General features: G+C 43.6%; 1 protein-coding gene across 2 annotated transcripts in view; it reads left to right on the plus strand.

Annotated features, from left to right (window-relative positions):
* Positions 1 to 3,759: 3,759 nt before the first annotated feature.
* NINL (ninein like) overlaps positions 3,760 to 19,575 on the plus strand; it is a 55,498-nt gene continuing 39,682 nt past the window's right edge. For both annotated transcript variants that reach the window (XM_066625429.1, XM_066625438.1), the window contains exons 1-3: positions 3,760 to 3,803; positions 15,702 to 15,903; positions 19,200 to 19,296. In XM_066625429.1, the coding sequence (XP_066481526.1) occupies positions 15,724 to 15,903; positions 19,200 to 19,296 (277 nt within the window). In that variant the 5' untranslated portion in view covers positions 3,760 to 3,803; positions 15,702 to 15,723. The remainder of the gene's footprint in view (positions 3,804 to 15,701; positions 15,904 to 19,199; positions 19,297 to 19,575) is intronic.

The raw sequence follows: 19,575 nt of genomic DNA on the forward strand, positions 1-19,575 counted from the left end.
ACTGTGCAATAAAAACTTTTCCTCAATCACAATTGTCACTTGGTCAGGAGAAAGTGATCTCATCTTCCCACCCTAGCTTGTTTCTTACCTCAGCTGGCCTCAGAGTGAGATTCTGCATGGAAGAGAAGAAGGGCCTCTTTGCTACCAGTGCTCAGAGTCTGCATCAGCCTCATTCTCTCCCTTCTTAGGCTCTGGTGGCAGGGGAAGTCCCTCACTGGGCAGGAGCTGCCTGTTCTCTGCTACCATTATGTATAAGGCAGACAGTTGGAGAAGGAGTGCATCATAACCACAGCTATGAGGGACTACTGTTTGGCAAATACCAGTAATTATGCAAAGGGCACAGGAGGTGGGTGGGTATATGTGTGTATGGTTTAATAAGGCAAGATGCTGCAGTAAGGACCTTGTGTCACATGCAAGCTCAATGATTGGCCTATTCATGCTCCCTCTGATTTGTCCGTATACTATATTGTCCCAGCCAGGTGTGCCTGCTTGTGATGCTGCCTACTCAGAAGCAAGCCCATTATGTTCAGTAAGACTTAAGGCCCAATCCTATCCAATTTTCCAGTGCTGGTGCAGTTGCACCAGTGGGGTGTGCGCTGCATCCTGTGGTGGAGGGGCAGTCTCTTGGGCCTTCTCAAGGTATGGGAACATGTGTTTCCTTACCACAAGGCTACATTGTAGCTACACTGGAGCTGGAAAGTTGGATAGGATCGGGCCCTGTAGCTGTAATCCTATCCAACTCACCAAAAAACCACCAAAGTGTTCTTTACGAGGCTTTTGCTGTGACTGAGTGGTTACTTAGTACTTAGTAACTACTAAGTAACTGAGTGGTTACTAAGCTTTGTGAACTGGCCAGTATGGGTTCAAGACCTATCTCTGCCTCCTCTTTTGTCCCTACCATGGGTTTTTCTGGCCAGCTATGCAAACTAGTAGGATGCTGTTGGTTATGGCAGGTCCTTTTCATCCCAGCTTGGGTCTCTGTGTCATGGGTTAACAGTGGCCTGGTTTGCCTGGGTGCTGTTGAGACTCCCCTTGTGGCTCATCTCAGTCCCTCTCCTGGCCAAAGGGGTCCTTCTGACTGGTGAATTTGTCCCACAGGAAATCAAACCCTTACCACAGAGAGATCTGCATGTTTATTTCATATGTCTGCCCTCTCCCAAGGTAGCTATTTTCTTTCTATTGGTTTACCGCAGTAGAAGAAATATTACTTAGGAATGTGTGTTTGTTTTTCCTTTCCTTGTAACCACAAGCCTTTCAGTGATCTTCTTAACAGACATCTCCCAAAACACACGGGGTAAACCAGCTGTGCCAACATGAGTAAACATGCATAGATTAAAATATCTAATCTCTTTTATATTTATTTGGGGTATTACTTTAATTCCATTTTTCAGTCCTTATACTTTTGTTCTCACCACCCACTCCACAAGTTTGGAATGAAATAAGTTAGGAAGGTTTTGAAATACATATGGTGACTTCACGTAGGAAAACAGTATTTGGAATGTTGTTGTATTGGCAACCTTCAGTCTCGAAAGACTATGGTATCGCGCTCTGAATGGTGGTTCTGGCACAGCGTCTAGTGTGGCTGAAAAGGCCAATCCGGGAGTGACAATCCCTTCCACACCGGGAGCAAGTGCAGTCTGTCCCTGGTCTGTCTCCCTGACTATGGGCCTTCCTTCTTTGCCTCTTAGCCTCAGACTGTTGGCAAAGTGTCTCTTCAAACTGGGAAAGGCCATGCTGCACAGCCTGCCTCCAAGCGGGCCGCTCAGAGGCCAGGGTTTCCCACTTGTTGAGGTCCATCCCTAAGGCCTTCAGATCCCTCTTGCAGATGTCCTTGTATCGCAGCTGTGGTCTGCCTGTAGGGCGCTTTCCTTGCACGAGTTCTCCATAGAGGAGATCCTTTGGGATCCGGCCATCATCCATTCTCACGACATGACCAAGCCAACGCAGGCGTCTCTGTTTCAGCAGTGAATACATGCTAGGGATTCCAGCACGTTCCAGGACTGTGTTGTTTGGAACTTTGTCCTGCCAGGTGATGCCGAGGATGCGTCGGAGGCAGCGCATGTGGAAAGCGCTCAGTTTCCTCTCCTGTTGTGAGTGAAGAGTCCATGACTCGCTGCAGTACAGAAGTGTACTCAGGACGCAAGCTCTGTAGACCTGGATCTTGGTATGTTCCGTCAGCTTCTTGTTGGACCAGACTCTCTTTGTGAGTCTGGAAAACGTGGTAGCTGCTTTACCGATGCGCTTGTTTAGCTCGGTATCGAGAGAATGAGTGTCGGAGATGGTTGAGCCAAGGTACACAAAGTCATGGACAACCTCCAGTTCATGCTCAGAGATTGTAATGCAGGGAGGTGAGTCCACATCCTGAACCATGACCTGTGTTTTCTTCAGGCTGATTGTCAGTCCAAAATCTTTGGAATGAGAAATAAACATTCTAATTAAGAAATGAAAAGTTAATTCTGTTGTTGGACAGTCAATGGGGCATAGCCATGCGTGTGGAGCCATGAGGGATATCACATGCAGCTCCTGCATTTCCAAGTTCATTGGTACACCATCAGTGTGAAGATGGGAGGAGGAGGAGCCACAAATAAATATGATCAATTATAAATTATATCAAACATAAATGTGAAAAACTGCTTTCTGTTTTTCCCCCCATTGTGTTGTGTTTTTAATATGGTTTTAATTTTATTGCATTAAAAAAAATCTTAGCTATGCAAAATGGGCAGGGTACAATTAACATTTTGTACCACACTCACTGGGCACAGGTGGTGATTGTATTTTACAGCTTCTCAGAAGTAACCCCTTCAGTGCTGGCAGCCATCCTTAGAACACTTTTTATTCAAGGAGCCTTTGGACTTTGCAGGGCCAGGATGACCAGACATCCACTTTTTCCAGAAAATGTCCTCTTTTTTTAGCCTAGTGTCCTGGAAAAGAACTTAAATGGCCTCCTTTTCCCTGTGAATGGCCCCTGCAGGCAGTGCAGACCCTTCTTGTAATCAATAAATTGCATGCAATATAGTTTCAAATTTAATAATAAGTAATAATTGTTCATTGTTTTAAATGTTTTATTATATACACACACACATATATATATCAATGTTTTTAGGATCATTTTATTTGTAAGCCGCCTTTATTCTGCGGGGTAGAAAGGCAGGATATACATACATACATACATACATACATACATACATACATACATAGTGCTTAATTAACCACAAGAGTGTTAATGTGTTATTAGCTTTTGTGGTGTCCTACATTTTTCTTGGCTTTCCTACATTTTAGGGTCCATTCCTGGTCCTCTTTTGCAGGCATGACATCTGGTCACCTTGTGCAGGGCAGAATCATCTGCATGCCTATTCAGCAGTAAGACTGATGAAGTTCAATGGGACTTACTCCCACGTAACTGGGTATAGGTCTGCGGCCTCGGCCCTTTCTGGGGGCTCTTTCTTTCAGCCAGCTTTCAAGAAGCCTTGGTGTTCTGCCGGGATCTCCCTGCCTGGTTTGGCTCCCTGGCCAGCAGAGGATACTAGCAGCAGCAGCAGCAGCCCATGAAGACTTGGGGGGAGGCGGAGGAGGAGCGAGTGCTGAGCCGAGCCCGCTCTCGGCGCTGCGAGGCAGAAGTGTGCCTGGGGCTGCCGCCTGCTTAGCCGGCGGGGCGCGGGGCCAGGGGAGACGCAGCGGGCAGGGCGCGCTGGTATTGGCCGACGGGCACAAAGGGACGGGCCAAGAGAAGGGCGCCCGCCTCCCCGAGGATGCTGCTGTGACTCCGCGTCGGGGACCGAAGAGAGAAGCAGCCCGGAGGAGAGGTGGGTGTCCTGCGGGGCTGCAGCTGTCGCGCGTCCTGGGGCTCTCGAGGCGGGCTTGGGGCGCTGCCCAGAGCAGGGCGAGAGCTTGGCTGCTCGCCTTCTGGGGGGAAAGGGGTCGGGGTGGGGGGCGGTTTGTGGCACTCAGGGGCGGGTCAGGAGAAGCTGCCCTCGTTGATCTCAGAGGCCCTCTTCTGGGCACAGCTGCAGCCTCCCCACCCGCTGTGTTGGTGGTGCCCCCACCGCCTCCCCTTGTCCTGCTTGAAGGGTCCCCCTTCCCACCTGTGGGGATCTGCTGTCTTTTCTCTGGCTGGGACTTGCTTCCTTGCCCTTCTGGCAGCTGTTTGGGTCCTGGAAGCAGCCAGGCAGAGGCATCCTTGGGCTGTTCCATAAATCTCCCTTCTGACATTTTTGTGGTTGGCGTTTCCAAGTGGAAGAGTTTGCAGGGCAGGAAATATTCCCAGTTGCTTGTCTGGTTCCTGTGATAGAAAATCCTCTCTTCAAATTTCCATGTGTTGGGAAAAAAAGTACAACCACCAGTGCCACTTAGCTCTTTATCAAGCAGGGCTCATGGTCTGGCCATGAAGCCCACCCCACTTCCCAGAACTGAATAAAAGAGAAATCTGTGGTGACCCAGACTTACCTTGGTACACTTGAGACTGGAACACTTAACTAGTCTGAACTAACAGCTCCTAAGGTTTGGAGATGGATGTGTATGTGTTGGTTCTGGGTTCTGCAGTTTCTAGGAGGGAAAAGGTGCTTCTCCATATTGAAGAATACGTGCTGTTTCGACCCATTTTTTGGCCTGCCCATCCCAGTGTGAGTAACCCGTTAATTTCACCTCTGGATCTGGTTATTCTTCCAAGAAAGGAGTGGCACTTTAGTTTTGCAAGAAGCTATTGCAAGCTGCTGACCTTTTTATATAGCATGACTTGGGTGGTACTACTCTGAAAGCATGATGTGTTAACTTCATTCTGATAGGACAGATCTTTAAAATTAGGCATACATGCACGTATATTTTGACTCGAGACTTTTTTACCACAGTCTCTGCTAAAAGTTTCCAACTTTCCTTATTCTTCTTTTTTCTTCCTTTCCTTATTCTTCTTTTGGCTTCTTTTGGAGCTCTTATTTTTAAACTGTGTGTGACAAAAGAATGGCTAGTGTCCCATGAGAAATAAGGTACTTTTTATTACCAGTAGTAAGATTTGCATGAGCCCAAAGCATCCTCCCGCTGCAGAGTGTCTCCACTGTGTCTGTGTGATTCACTGCTACAGCCTTGCTTCTCCTTTCAAATAATCTTCTTCTGGGGGCAGGTAAATGTGTAGCATCTCTGTATGAGGAGTGATGATGGGCATCATTGAATCACCATGCTATCACTCTTGATGTAGGGAGACAATGCTGTGAATTACTCTTGACAGTGCTTAATACTGTATAGGAGATGGGACATAGCTCAGTGGTAGAGCACATGCTTTGTATGAGGACAGCCTCAGGTTCAAAGCATCCCTGTTACCATATTGGAATGATGGTCTTACATTTCATAATGCCAAGAGTGATCCATGTTTTAACCTTCCTTAAGCTGTGTTTTTGTTTTGTCCAATTCTTAACATCCCTAAAACTCTGGGCAGTGGCGTTGCTGGGGGTGTGTGGGCTGCACCAGGTGAGACACATGGGGGGAGACACCACTACTACTCAAAATTTTTAAAATGTGGTTATTTTTGAATAATACCATTATGTTATATATCAATTAATGCGTAATTACATGCAGAATGTAATGAAACAAACCACGTTGAAACATCTCTATTCCATCAAGTTATAGCCAAAAAAACCATGACGTTGCCCTGCCCACTGCATGGGGGGAGGTTTATCATAGGGATGACACATTTGTCTTCCATACCAGGTGACGCAAACCCTAGTGATGATTCTGACTTTGGGTCCTGGTTGTAATGGGCTTTTGTGAGGTCTCAATTAATACAATTAGGGTAATGAACAATTGACCATGCTGAAATCCTAAATACACTTACTATGAAAGTTCAGTTGAACTTTTGACTTGTTGCCAAGGAAATGTGCTTGAGATCTGGCCATAAAATAATTAGTGTTAAATAATAAAGCATAGATTCCTACAAATAGGCAATAACTTGATAGATTAATCATTCGGGAAACTTGTTGCGCCATAAGGCCTACATTGTTATGGGCTAGATGCATAATCATCAGATGCATGATGTATGTAAGAGTATTGTACACACACATGGTTATAGAGAAGATAGCTATTAACAGCTATTGTTTGCATTGCCTGACTTTTTCTATAATTTGTGACATTTCTGTGCAGAGTTTGAATGAGTACAAGGCAAGCACCAAATACAGAGTCTTATGGCTCTGTTGCACTTAACCTTGCTTAGTGCAGGGGTCACCAACCTTCTTCTACATAGGGGCCAGATATCGAGTCCATCAATAATGCCTGGACATTTGATATGCATGCATGAACCTCCTGATTAGTCCAGAGAGCTAAGATAAAAAGATGGGCAACATGCACAGAGATGTATATTCAGACAGAGAATGATGCTCAAAGGAAGCTTCTACTCTTGGTTTGCCTTCTAAGCCTTATAGAGATAGAATTACAAACTTGAATTATGTTTTTGGGACCATGGGCAAGATGATTTTGGTGGCTGGCCTTGGGCCATAGTTTGCCTGCCCCTGGCTTAGTGTAACTATTCTCAGTTATTAGTGTAACTGTCCTTAGTGAAATTGTTCTCTTAGGGACCATTCTCAACAGCAGCAGTTGACCATAACCTGTTTCTAGCCATGCTAGAAATTTAAGTACCTCTAGTGGAAGTGAAATCTCTGGCTGATGGAGAATGAGGCTTTGTGGGTGTGGTGGTAAAAGTGAACTTTATTCACTGCTTAACCATGGGACAGTTCAAAATATGCTAGTTTGTCAGGATTGGGGCCCCAAGGTTAATGTTTCCTATGTTTTTGCTGAATCCAACCAAAGCAGTTTAAAGAGAAAAGTAGGTCATTTCGTGTAACAAGTAAGCTAGATAGCCAGCTGTCCTACTCTTTCTGTTCACTTCAGGAGTTGAATACAAGACTGAAAAGAGCTTTCAAAATAACTTTAAAAAGTAGTCATTCAGAATTGGATTTCTGTGTGGGACTTCTTAAAGCGACAACTCTGCATGATTTGAGACATTATATTGGGCAAGTAAATTTTGACTGAGAGCATTGTTTAGAGATGAACGGTTATGCTGGTAATTCTACAAGTGCAAACTGAGTCAATAAGTGTCATTTACATACACAAGACTGTCCACAAAATCATGAAACAGCTGAATTTAAATTGGCTTTCATACACAAAATTGGTATGATGTATATTTAACTGTGCAATCCTATGCATTTCTACTCAGCAGGAAGTCCTGTTCAGTTCAGTGGGAGTTACTCCAAGGTGCATAGAATTGTAACCTAAGTCCATGATGAGAATGCAAGGTCACCATTTCTGATATCAGAAGCATGGAAGATGAGCATTAAGATTCAATAGCCTGTTCTTGGATATAATCAAGAATAAATTGCTAAAAAGCAAAGTATTTTATGAGCATTTAAAAAAATAGCTCGGTTTCAAAATTTTGATGTTGATGGTCTATGCAAATGTTGGGAAATGCCCAGTTAAAAGTAAGTTTGTCAGACTTGGCATTTAGTTGCATAACTAAGAGAATGTAGTAGTGTCGACATGAAAGGCAGAAGATAACAAACTTGGAACAAGACTGGGAAAAATACCTCAAATTCCTAGGCAGCAGCATCAAATTTCTTCATTACACCTGACATCTGGTTCTGTTCAGTAAGACATCTGCCATTGTTTCAGCCCTGCCTGGAACAGAGAGGCTCAGCAATATTGTAAATGCAAGATTTTATTTGCATTTTGTTTTGAAAGTTTTGTAGTGAGAACACACAAGTTCCAATTACTTTTCCATGACTGAAAATGAATGGCTGTGGTGGCTTGCCAACTTGCATGGGCTTTTCTTCAAAAACAGCTTAATTTTTGAAGCCTCTGAGTCTTCAGGCTCAACCTCTGACAGGATTGGGATCCTGGGCTGTGCCAACACCCTTGTTTGTCTCAACAAAACAGTGACAGAAAAAAAACCAGTCTCATGAGGCCATGTTTCTTGACTTTGCTGGAGCAATACAGTGTGTGCTGCTTTCCTAAAAGCAGGCAATGGCAGAGCCAGAAGTACCCCTCTCAGGAACTATTCCACCACTTAGGCGTGTCAACTGAGGCTGCCCTACCTCTTGTGGGCACTTGCTGCACCTCCAGTGGAGTTCTGGGAAGTTCTGCAAGTCTGACTCCTACTGGATGTGAACCAATAGGGACCCTGTATATTATCAATATATGCAGGGCACTATTGTGGTACCTCATGTAAAGAATTATTTCTGTTGGTGCTTGTGTGGTGTACTCCCATTCCTGGGTTATAACTCTAGCCAAAGGGTCATGGCTTTCACAAGTTTATAGAATCTACCTCCTTCCATTTTCCAAAGTGAGTCAGAGTGACCATTGCAACAGTGGTGGAACTTGCTTCCTTATTATTTTGTTAAAGTTTCATTTAATCTGAGGCATCTGAGAGCCCAATCCTAACCAATTTTCCAGCACTGATACAGCTGCAGTGCAGCCTCAAGGTAAGGGAAGAAATGGTCCCTTACCTTGAGGAGGCTTCTGGGATTGCTCCACCACTACAGAATGCAGTGCATGCCCCATTGGCACAGCTGCAGTGGTACTGGAAAATTGGTTAGGATTAGGCTGTTAGACCTTTCTTCTGAATTGCTATCTCATTGCAGCAATGGGATGGCTATTTGATACGTACAGTTTAAATTCAAATCCAGTTATTTAAATCAGTGGTTCTCAAAACTTTTAGCATCAGGATTCAACTAAAAAAAAAAGTTCCACTTTACCAGCTGCTCATGCCTCTGTGGCGATAATGGTGTTTGGGCAGCAGTGCTCCCCACAAGTTGCATCTTGTTTAACCCTTGATGTACATAGCCTAATCTGCCCTGTCAGTTTCGCAAATCACCAAAAATTAGGTTGTGAAAACTGGTGAACCATAGACCCACAGTTTGAGAACCACTGATTTTATTGACCTCTGAGTTTACACTGGATTAGAAGAGACAGATGTTTTTATAGCTGGAATGTTTGTCAGGGTCAGAAATCAAAACTTTGTCAGCCGGCAGAAAGAGTTTGCGCCAACTTAGAATTGATTTTGACCATGTTAAGTTTTGCAAGTGGAAAAGTAAGCAGTCTACAATAGATTCTATTGGTGTAATGCTCATAAGAATGTTGAAGTGTTCTGGAGTTAATATGCTGAAGACTGCAGCTATAACAGTACTACATAAATGATCAGAATTTCTGTTCACCACATTGAATGAAGTAATTTGGCAATTAAAATAGAAACCATGAGAGCAGTTTTTGTTAAGTTTATGTTTTCCTTTATGGTACTATTTACTGTATGGGTTTTTTAATGTCCTAGTTTATCAGAGTCTTTGATCATTCTCAAGGTTGCCATCCCTTGTGCTCCTCAAGTATATTTTCCACCTATGCATTCAGTTTCTGAAAACTGTACTACAGCTATTCTATACATACAAAACCTGTATGCTTGTACAATACTGATTTCCTGGCTTCATGTTTATCCTGCTAGTTTTATACTGAATTTTTCATTTTTTCCCCCCTGAAATAACTTTCACAGAAAGAAAAAAAGTAGATGTCTGACCAAGGGTTTTTAAAACAGTTTTCTCAGGAATCCCAAGTCAGGCTTTGCTGACAACATTAGAAGTGTAACTTGGCAGAGTCAGAAACACTGTGTTCCTCTGTGATGGCATGTTTTGACCTGGGAACTAATTTATTTTAATGTGATCAACTGGTCTGGTGCATTATGACTGAAGCAGGGAAGTTTGTCCTGCTCAGGTTGCTGCCAACATTTGTTCAGAGAGTTAATAATATGTTAGTTTTGTTCTCCATGAAAAAGGGAAACTTACTGAAGCATAGTTGAATTGGTAATACAGGCCTGCTTTCTCTTTCCTCTTCTCCCCCACTTTGCATGATTGCGGCTCAAATTCAGAAGCCGAAATACAATATACCAATCAATCAATCAATCAATCAATCAATCAATCAATCAATCAATCAATCAATCAATCAATCAACAGTATTTATATACCGCTTTTCAACTAAAAGTTCACAAAGCGGTTTACAGAGAAAAATCACATAACTAAATCGCTGAGTTGTAATAACCCACAAATATATTGTACCCTCATATGTTGTGTGGCTGCTTTCAGGGCTAGTGTATGGAGCCCATTCCCTTGTCAATGGCTCGATTTCCTTATTTGGCAAGTACCGAAAAATTCCAGGATGACGTAGTTTGGGAGCAAGACTGTAGTGGTGAGCCTACTGGAATAGAAATGCAATGTAAAATGAGAGTGTAAATAAATGCAAGGCTGCTATGCTCTGGCCATGTAGAAAGGCACAATGTAAAGTACCTTCAAAGCAGGTTGATGACATGAAGCTGTAAGATAGGATTGGGTGGACCCTAATGGACTGAGTAGTAACAAAAGAGCTTAGATGAAACCGGAAAGACTGTTGGTAATGAACAGGAAAAGCTGATCTGGGCAACTAGGGATAAAGTCTAAGTAGCGAAAATTCCCTTAGTATCCATTAAATGGGCTTACGGTTGTAAAAGGCATTCTGCTTGACTTTTCTCTGACCTCCACCCTCAAGTCTGCTTGTACAGTTTTACCAAGTGCCTGAAAACCTACTTACTAGAGTGCTGTTAGTCTCTGGATCACTGTTGTGTGGTGGTTTTCATGTTGCGTTAGGAGCAAGGAGAACCATGCAGAGTATGTGGAACACACTCCCACATCTTTTGTGTATTCTGTTATGTATTAGAGATGGTCTGCTTAAAGGTACTATGTGCTCATAGCCGTGCTAAATGTGCATCCAACACCAGCAAGGCCAGAATGGGTGGAGGATTTATTTTTTTTTAAAGGCTCCAAGCCTGAATTGTGCAACACTGTTAGCCTTCAGAATGAACGTGGAGTTGTCTTGTTAGATGAGGTGGCATCCTTGAAATTACTGGAAATTTTTGTAGTGTTGGCATTGTTTCTGGCTAAGAGAGATGGCATGGAGATTGCCCACCTACTCATGCAGGTTATGAACAGATTCCTGGCTGGCTGATTTTAAAAGAAATTAAACCTGCAGCTTGGGTGATACTTGAACACATCACTTAGAATCAAAGTCTTTGATCATTCTCAAGGTTGCCATCCCATGTGCTCCTCAAATATATTTTCCACCAATGCATGTAGTTTCTGAAAACTGTACTACAGCTATTCTGTACGTACGAAACCTGTATGCTTGTACAATACTGTTTTCCTGGCTGTTGCTTCATGTTTATCTTGCTAATTTAATACCGAATTCTTCATTTTTTCCCCTCTTTGCTTCCAGCCCAATTAACCTATAGCAGTGGTGACAGCTGAGAGCAGGTGGTTGCATGCTTGACTGCAGTAGGACAGAAGAGCTGTCGCTGCTGCAGAAGCTTACATATTAATAGTTCTGTTGTGCTAAATGCAGAGCCAGAGCTGCATTAAGGCTTGCAGATGGCAAGACCCCCGAGACATTCCTCTCTACTAATTTAGGAAGAGCATTTGAGATCATGGCCCAGATAATCCTGTGTGAACCACAATTGGAACTCTCTATAAAATGAATTTGAGGATTTTGCACTTGTTGGCATTAAGAAGCCAAGATCAGATGTATGTTCATCCACTTTAGTACTGTCTCCAACAGAGGCTGAATTTGGGGGGTTCAGGGATTTCCAACAGCACAGTTGCAATGCCCCCTTCCCACCTGTTTACTCCAAGCCTTAACAACAAAGACAGAACTTCTCTAGTGGGGTTACACTTAATTTTCTTTTATGTATTACTCTGTCTCAGCTCTCGTTTGATTCTGTTGAACTTAGTTTATATGCAGTACAGGCATCACACCTGTATCTGCAGGGTTCTGTCCTGCCCTACCCCCGGATACGGAAACTACAGATATGGGGAGGACTAACAGAACACTAACAGAAAGCAGGAACTGTCCTGCTTCCTGCTAACATTCTGTTAGTCTCTCTCTACCATGCAGGCTGCTTGCCTGCACATTGTGTTCTTCAGCGAAGCAAAAATGTTCCTTTTTAAGCGAGAAGCACCTGTGCTTCCATTGCTTCTAATGGAAAATGAAAGTAATGGGCACAGGGAGGGCCCTTGGATCTGCTGATAGGTGAAACCGTAGATACTGAATGTGCAGACGCGGCGGGACACCTGCACTTATGTGCAAATAGCAGCAGAGGAACAAGAGGTGAATCAAAGCTGCTTACTTATGAGTGGACGCACTAATTTACTATCAAGTAGCAAGCTGAGACACCTATTTACAAGTAAATCTTTTTGCAAGTAGGGATTCCTGCTTGCCTAATTGAGTGGCACACTTGAAGGGTACTGTGTTTCTTATGGCTGTTCAGACAATGCAAATAATTGCAGTGTCTGAACAGTCACAGCAGGTACAAAAACAAAATCCATCTCCAAGTCATGGGTACTCAGCATCCTTGCTGGCAGTATTATGCTGTGTGATCCAAAGGTTTGGAATTATGAGAATGAAGGTGACACAGTGACCCCATGCAGAACAGCAGAGAGCTGCTAGCCCTGCGGTTTTCAAACTCCCAGGGAGTTTGAAAGCCACAGTAAGTACTTGCGGGGGGGGGGGGGGAGGCAGCAGCATGATCCCCAGGATCGCACCGCTCAGGGGGGCTGCAGGGGCTTGGGTACACTTACCAGAGCCTACTACAGCCTCTGGGGGTGCGGGGAGCCCTGCGCGGCTGTCCGCAGGGCTTCCCAATGTTCCACAAGTGAAAATGGAGTGATTGTGCTCTGCTTCCAGTTTAGTGGAAGCGCGCCGCTGCCTCCTCCCTACCTCCTGGCTGTTCCCACCCCTTAATGGGAAACAGGACAGCGCCCACAGGCTGGGGTGTCATGACACCCCAGTCTGAAAAGTCCTGTGCAAGCCTAAAGAAATGGAGAGACCTAAATAAGTTGTAACAGAATGGTGGGAAGAAGAGCAGGAATGACGATAGACCAGTGGTTCCAAACTTTTTCAACTGGCGGCTCCCTTGATCTACTGGACTATTGAACACGGCTCTCCATTAGGGCTACGATCCTTTTCATTATAAAGGGAAGTGGGTTTTTGTAAGGATTCTGCGGCTCCCCTGTCTGGTTTTTGCAGCTCCCTGGGAGAGCCGTGGCTCACAGTTTTGGAACTATTGCTATAGGCTCTAAGCCGAATGCCACCAAGTGGTTGGAAAGTTTGTAAAAAAGTATTTTAAAGATGGACTGTTGTTGAGAGGATAGGCAATTAACACCACTGACTTCCATCCCTGGCTGACTTTCCCACAACTTCTTTTCCTGTGGCCATTGCTTTCTCCCTTCCCTTCTTGCTCTTCTTTCTGGAGTTCCATAAAAATATGCTTAAAATTTGTAATTCAAAGAAAAGGTTGAAACTTTGCTCATAATTTAGTCTTTGGTTTATTTCTGCTCTGTAACTCATATTGGGTTTACTATTTTCCTAACCATTAAACAAGAGATCTGGGGCCAAAGTAAATGACACAACAAAAGAGCTGAGAACAAACTTTCCACATCTCATCAAATTTGTCTTCAAGACCTTAAAGATTGTCTGAACATCATCTTTGGCACAGAGAATGATGCTTATACAGCAATACTGGGTTGGCTTGAAGGTGGAATTAATTTCTCTTCTAGCTGTAGTGCCAACTATCGTGAAGCCAACCAGGGATACTTTAGAGGAGTATCAACTAGGGAGTTCTCGACTCTACGGAGTGTAAATGTGCCTTGCCAATCTTCAAGGAGTTTGTCGATTGTGGAAGAATCTCATTCATGTTCCATTTTTCACCAGCTTTTCCCTTTTCTGGATAAAAATGGCTGCATCATGTTTAACTCGTTAGGAAAAAATGATTATGGAAAGAGAAGTGCATTGGCTAATAGGATATAGTCCAGAAAATAAGCACATTTTAAAAGGATTGCTCATGTTCTACAAGCTGTTAACATTCTAATTTTATGCATTAATTTGTGCTGCACTTTGAAATTGGAACACATCCAGCAATTGCACCTAAAACAACACAGATCCCAAAGATTAGCAAGTTGTCTTGGCACAGGAGTATCCTGGAGCAGCAGATGAGAGACCAGTTCTCTTTGGAGCCTGGGGAAAAGTAGCATGTGGTAGGAGTTCAAGTTTGTTTGTGTAAATGACGAAGCCCTTGTTCAGTATTTATATTTTTGATTCAGTCCCGTGTTTGTGTGCACCACCCCATCTGTTACTTTGATGTATTGCATCAACAAGCTGTACTTGTAAATTTGGGCTGACTACAGCCCAACCTGAGCTGCCCAGTGTGCGGGGCTGCCACGGCGCAAAAAAATTGGCTGCTGCAGTATCCTGCACGCATTGGACAGCCAGTGGCAGCTCCTTGGGAGAAGGGGACATTTGCCCCTTCCCCCAAGTAAGGGAAGTAACCCTGCAATGGGGCTATTCAACTCTGTGGCAGCTCTTCTGCTGGCACAGAATCAAAAAGCCTTGTATCGGGCCGTGAGGCCCAACACAGGACTCTGGATCCGGTGAAGCTTAGCTTCACTGGTCCCATCCCGCCCCTCTCCCTGCCACACCTTCCCCTGCCCTCCGCCCACCCCAGAATGCCTCCTCCCCACTTCCCCCATACCCGACTTACTTCTCTGCCACCAGGCGCTTTGTACAGAGCACCTGGCAGCGGATTGTCAGCCTCCAACCAGTGCTGTCCTAGTGCAGGCTCACGCTGGGCCAGCGGTAATGCTCGTAAATGTGCCTTATGGCACATTTGCAGCAGTGCGCACCAGTTTTGAGCTGGCCGCACTCCATAGGATTGGGCCCTTATAAAACAAGATTTTGTCTATTCCCTCTGAAACTTGTACTAGCTGTGTTTTTGTTGTGAGACTAAAGATTTTGTATGACCTGAATTGGCTGATAATATTCCCAATGAAGTCAGTATTGCAGAAGGAGCAGAGAGAGAATATTTGTTGGCCACTTAAAACAACAAGGTTAGAAACAGTTTGTTGTATAAGAAGGAATGTTCTGGCAGAGCCCAGTGCTTCAGGTAATCCCCGTTTCTCTCCTCACTAACACTATAGTGAAGAAAGATAAAGCAAGGGGATCTAAGTATTGACAGCCAATGTGGCATCTCTATCTTGGTCAAGAACTTTAGAGCAGCCTTTGATGGATGAGATCAAAAGTCTATTTTGTCCAGCATGCAGTTTCTCACAATGGTCAGCTGGCAGACACCCACTAAGAGTAGGGTTCATATAAATGATGAATTCCTTGTTCAGTATCTGTATTAATTTTGTATTCCTTCTCATGCGTGTGAACACCAGCCAGTGTGTCTTGGAAGTAGTGCTAATTCTTTGGAATGCTTTCCCTACGTAGAGGATCAGTTGGCCTCCACTGTGCATTTCTTTAGGCATAGTGTGAAAACCTGGCTTTTTTGCTCAGCTTTTGGGGGCAGTGATGTATGGGAGATGGTGGTGGTTGGATAATATTACTGGGATACTATGTTTTTTGCTCCCTTTAAAAATAATTTGTTTTTGCCTTTCCATAGCCACCTTTGGCAAGAGGAGTGGGTCTGAATATTTTAAAAATAAAATGCCTCTGGGTTACTCACAAGCAGGGCATTCTCTGAATACCACATTTCCCACTGATGCAGAAACTTTTGGAATGTCCACCTCGACAAAAACAAGTGGAGAGTGGAATTGGAAGTCGGTTCTTAACACCGAGACAATTGAATGCCCTGTTTTCTTCTGCTGGCTTGCTTCTCTCAGGTTGATTTCCAGAGACTATGGGATGGATGAAGAAGAGAACAAGTATGTGTCCCAACTCAAGGACGTTTATGACAGCTGCGATACCACAGGCACTGGATATTTGGACAAAGAGGAGCTGACAGAACTGTGCCGGAAGCTGCATCTGGAGAGACAGCTACCCCTACTCCTGGAAACACTCCTAGGGAACAATCATTTTGCTAGAGTAAGTAGCTTCAAAGCCTCAGCACCTGAATACTGTCAGCTACTAAAATTTCTTTCTCTTCTTGCTTGCATCCATTCACTAAATTTTCCTTTGTTCTTCCTGTCTAGTCCTGTAGCTTTTTGAGTTCTGTTAGACCTCAGCACTGCAAACATGCAGATATGCTTTCCTAGCTTTTACTAATAAACTTGAGTCTCTCCTACCCACCCCCTTGAGATTAAAACCTCTGTCTATGATCCTTGGGATGTCTGGGTCTTTGAGGTGGGGTAAGAATCTTGACTCCACTAGACTTGCCTATTTACCATTTGTCCTTCAAATTCTGCTGTTCCTGAGCATTAGAATGTCATCTAAGCATCATGAGCATCATGATCTGAGCACCTGAGCATCATGGTGGACACAGTAGACGAAAAGCCTATTCCATCTGCTGCTATATGAACATGCCCGTACTTGCAAAGCGCTATCCTAGTCATTTTATCTCATCAAAGACAAAAGCAGGGCTTGACTTGTTGCCCATGTGGCAATGAATCCAAGCCCAGCTTTTGTTTGTGTGGGCTTGTTTTCTCTAGAGCAGATAAATATCCTTTGTAGGAGAATTCACAGTCATCCATAGATTCAGTAGAAAATTATCAATTACTCTCTCCTTTTCTAAATTGAGTTCTGACACATGACACTTACAAGAAGCTAGAAGCAAGGTCTCTTGTGTTTTTACAAAACCTGTGCTTTTGAACTGAGTAAGGGCTCGATCCTGAAGACCCAGCCTTGGCCCTCCACCAGAGCCGAGTGTCACAAACATGCCGTAAGGCATGTTGGTGAGACTCAGCACCGGGTCAGCACTGGTGTCAGCTCATCACCAGTCTACACTGATTCAGTGCTGGCCAGAAGCCTGCTGTCTGGAGCAAGGGACAAGCTCCAGGTGGTGGAGAGGTGAGTGGGGGCGAGGGAGAGGCTTTCCCGGGCAGTAGGAGAGCTCTGCTCCACCCGATCCAGAACCCTCTGTTGGGCCTCCTGGCCCACAGTGGGGCCTTTCAACTCTGCGTTGGCTAAATAGCTGGTGCAAACTTGAGTAACCCTATTGTGGGGCCTGCTCCCTTACCTACGGGAAGGGGATGACTGTCCCCTTCCCTGAGGAGTTTTGGCAGCCACCTGGAGAACACAGGATGCAGTGGTCACCATTTTGGCAGCACTGCTCCTCTGGGTGCCAGGCAGCTCAGGATTGGGCTGTAAATCATTCCCATTCTTATATAAGATCCAGCGATTGTTGTAAGTGACAGTTAGCTTCTACTGTGCAGTGTTCCCAGCATCTTTACAGTGCCAAAAATAATGAATTCATTTTCTTGTGGTAAGGAACAAGAAAAGTATGTGACTGATAAATCCACTTAGGATATTGCTATGAACTTCTGGTTCTATTCAGTGCCTGTTTTATGATACCCTATGTACTTAATAATAATAATACTGGTATTTATATATGGCTTTCTGGTCATCGGATTACTCCTCTGACTTTATTCAAAGCGGTTCACATAGGCAGGCTATCTCTAAACCCCCAAGGGGATTTTTACAATAACAGACAGGTTCTGTCTTTCAAGAACCGCACATTTCAGATGGATCTTTTGTGGTCTGGTATCACTTCTGGTCTCAGTTGCCTCCCATGCTGGCTGGTAAGCAGCTCCTTCACCTCTCACTTGAAGGGCAGCCAAGACGCTTCTTCCCTCATACCAAAGAGCAAATGGAATAACTCAGCTCAGCTTGTCAGCTGCTTCAAGGTCTTGCCATTCATGGAGCTGCTGGTGGCCTCGAACTGGCGACCTTCAGATGTTACCTTCAGGCTAATGGGGGCTCTACCCTCTAGACATTATATGCTGCTTTTTCTACATGTTTTCAAATCAACTTTGTACAGACATGACATAGTATTACAAGGCAGGTGTGGGTGTCTGTGAAAGATGTACCGTGATTTAAATTTTCCTTTTACAATACTGTTACTCCCATACAGTATGAGGAAGATCAAATTTAAATAAGGTGGTTATTATTTAAAGAGAAACCACATAACAGCAGGAGTTACAATGTTGATGAAGAGTGAATGGATGGCAAGATAAATTTTCCAACATCATCACCATTCTGTATTAGTAGCAAAAGAATCCTTTTTGACCATAGAGATGTACTGCTTGGTTGCAGCTGTCAGAAGCCACTATTGTGTTTTCAACCCCACTTCATAGGAGAGAGATGGAAGTATCCCTAATCTCATATGCCCTCGTACCTAACTCTGCTCAGCAGTGTTGGGAAAGCTCACAACACAATGGAATGAAAGCTGAAATGTTATATTGCTGATGATAAATGTGAGGTATCTGACAATTGCAGAATTGAAGAAGGATGTATGCACAGTGCTCAAAGATGCAAATGTTTTTACTGTTGCTGCTATAGTTCTTCAGTCTCCCAGTTGGATCCCATTAACCATGATCAGGTGTTGTCTCTAAATAACGTGTTGATCAGAAGCCTAATTAATAAAATCCTTGACTGTTAACTTGTTAACTATAGTTTGCTGATTTCTAAGCTATAGAGCTCTGAAACAAATATCACATTGAGGTCCTCCATTACACCGCAGATAGGAATCAAAGACTGATTTTAAACCTTAACAGAGTTTTTTGTAAGGCTCTGTTCTTACTAACCAAACAGCAGCATCAGAGTTTTGGGATCATATGGTTGCTGTGTACACCAGTGTTTTTCCTCTCCCATTGACAGTATGAGTAATTTCTACATTGACCTGGATACCCCATGTGATCTTGACCTTCAAAAAGGTTCCTGCAGTGCCCTTCAAACATTACCAAGGAAACTGCAGGAACTAGGGGTGTCTTGTTCAAATTGGAGTACTATAGGAGCCTCTGTGGTACAAAATTTTATATTTCTTGAGAAATGCCATCATATATATATATATATATATATATATATATATATATATATATATATATATATATATATATATATATATATATTTTTCTGATATATATATATATTTCTGATCAGTTATATCTATCTATCTATCTATCTATCTATCTATCTATCTATCTATCTATCTATCTATGTGTATATCTATCTATGTGTATATCTATGTGTATATATATATATATTTCTGATAGTTATCCACGTATGATAGGTTTTTAAAAGACCAAAGGAGAGCTGCTGGGAACCTGATATCATCTTATTCCCTGTTGACCCATTTTAATTTCTCCCACAGGTGGATAAATTAGGTGGGTAGACTGAGTTTTCCTCTTGCTGTGGAATTGAACAGTGTCTGTCATTTCTGCTAGGTTAACTTTGATGAGTTTAGAGAAGGCTTTGTGGCCGTATTGTCATCAAGCATCAATCTTGGTCTTCCAGATGATGAGAGCAGTTACCTGGAGCCAGGTGGGTGAAGAAGAAGATGATAGCAGTTGTTTTGTTTTGCATTTCCCACTCTTAAGACCATGGCTAAAATGTGGATTAACCCTGATGCTAAATATGCCATTAAGCTTTGTTGCAACTAAACTGGTTGCAAATTTACCAAAGACCACCTACCCTGTTGAAAACCATGTAGCAATTGTATGGGGTAATACGGGGAAAGACCTGTAGCAGTAAAGGGATGAAGAAAGGGGGAAGGAGGAAAAGTTAAGTTGCAGAGCTGTGTGAGCATTAGGTCCTATGTTG

This window comes from Tiliqua scincoides, chromosome 1, assembly GCF_035046505.1.
Source record: "Tiliqua scincoides isolate rTilSci1 chromosome 1, rTilSci1.hap2, whole genome shotgun sequence".
NCBI lineage: Eukaryota > Metazoa > Chordata > Lepidosauria > Squamata > Scincidae > Tiliqua > Tiliqua scincoides.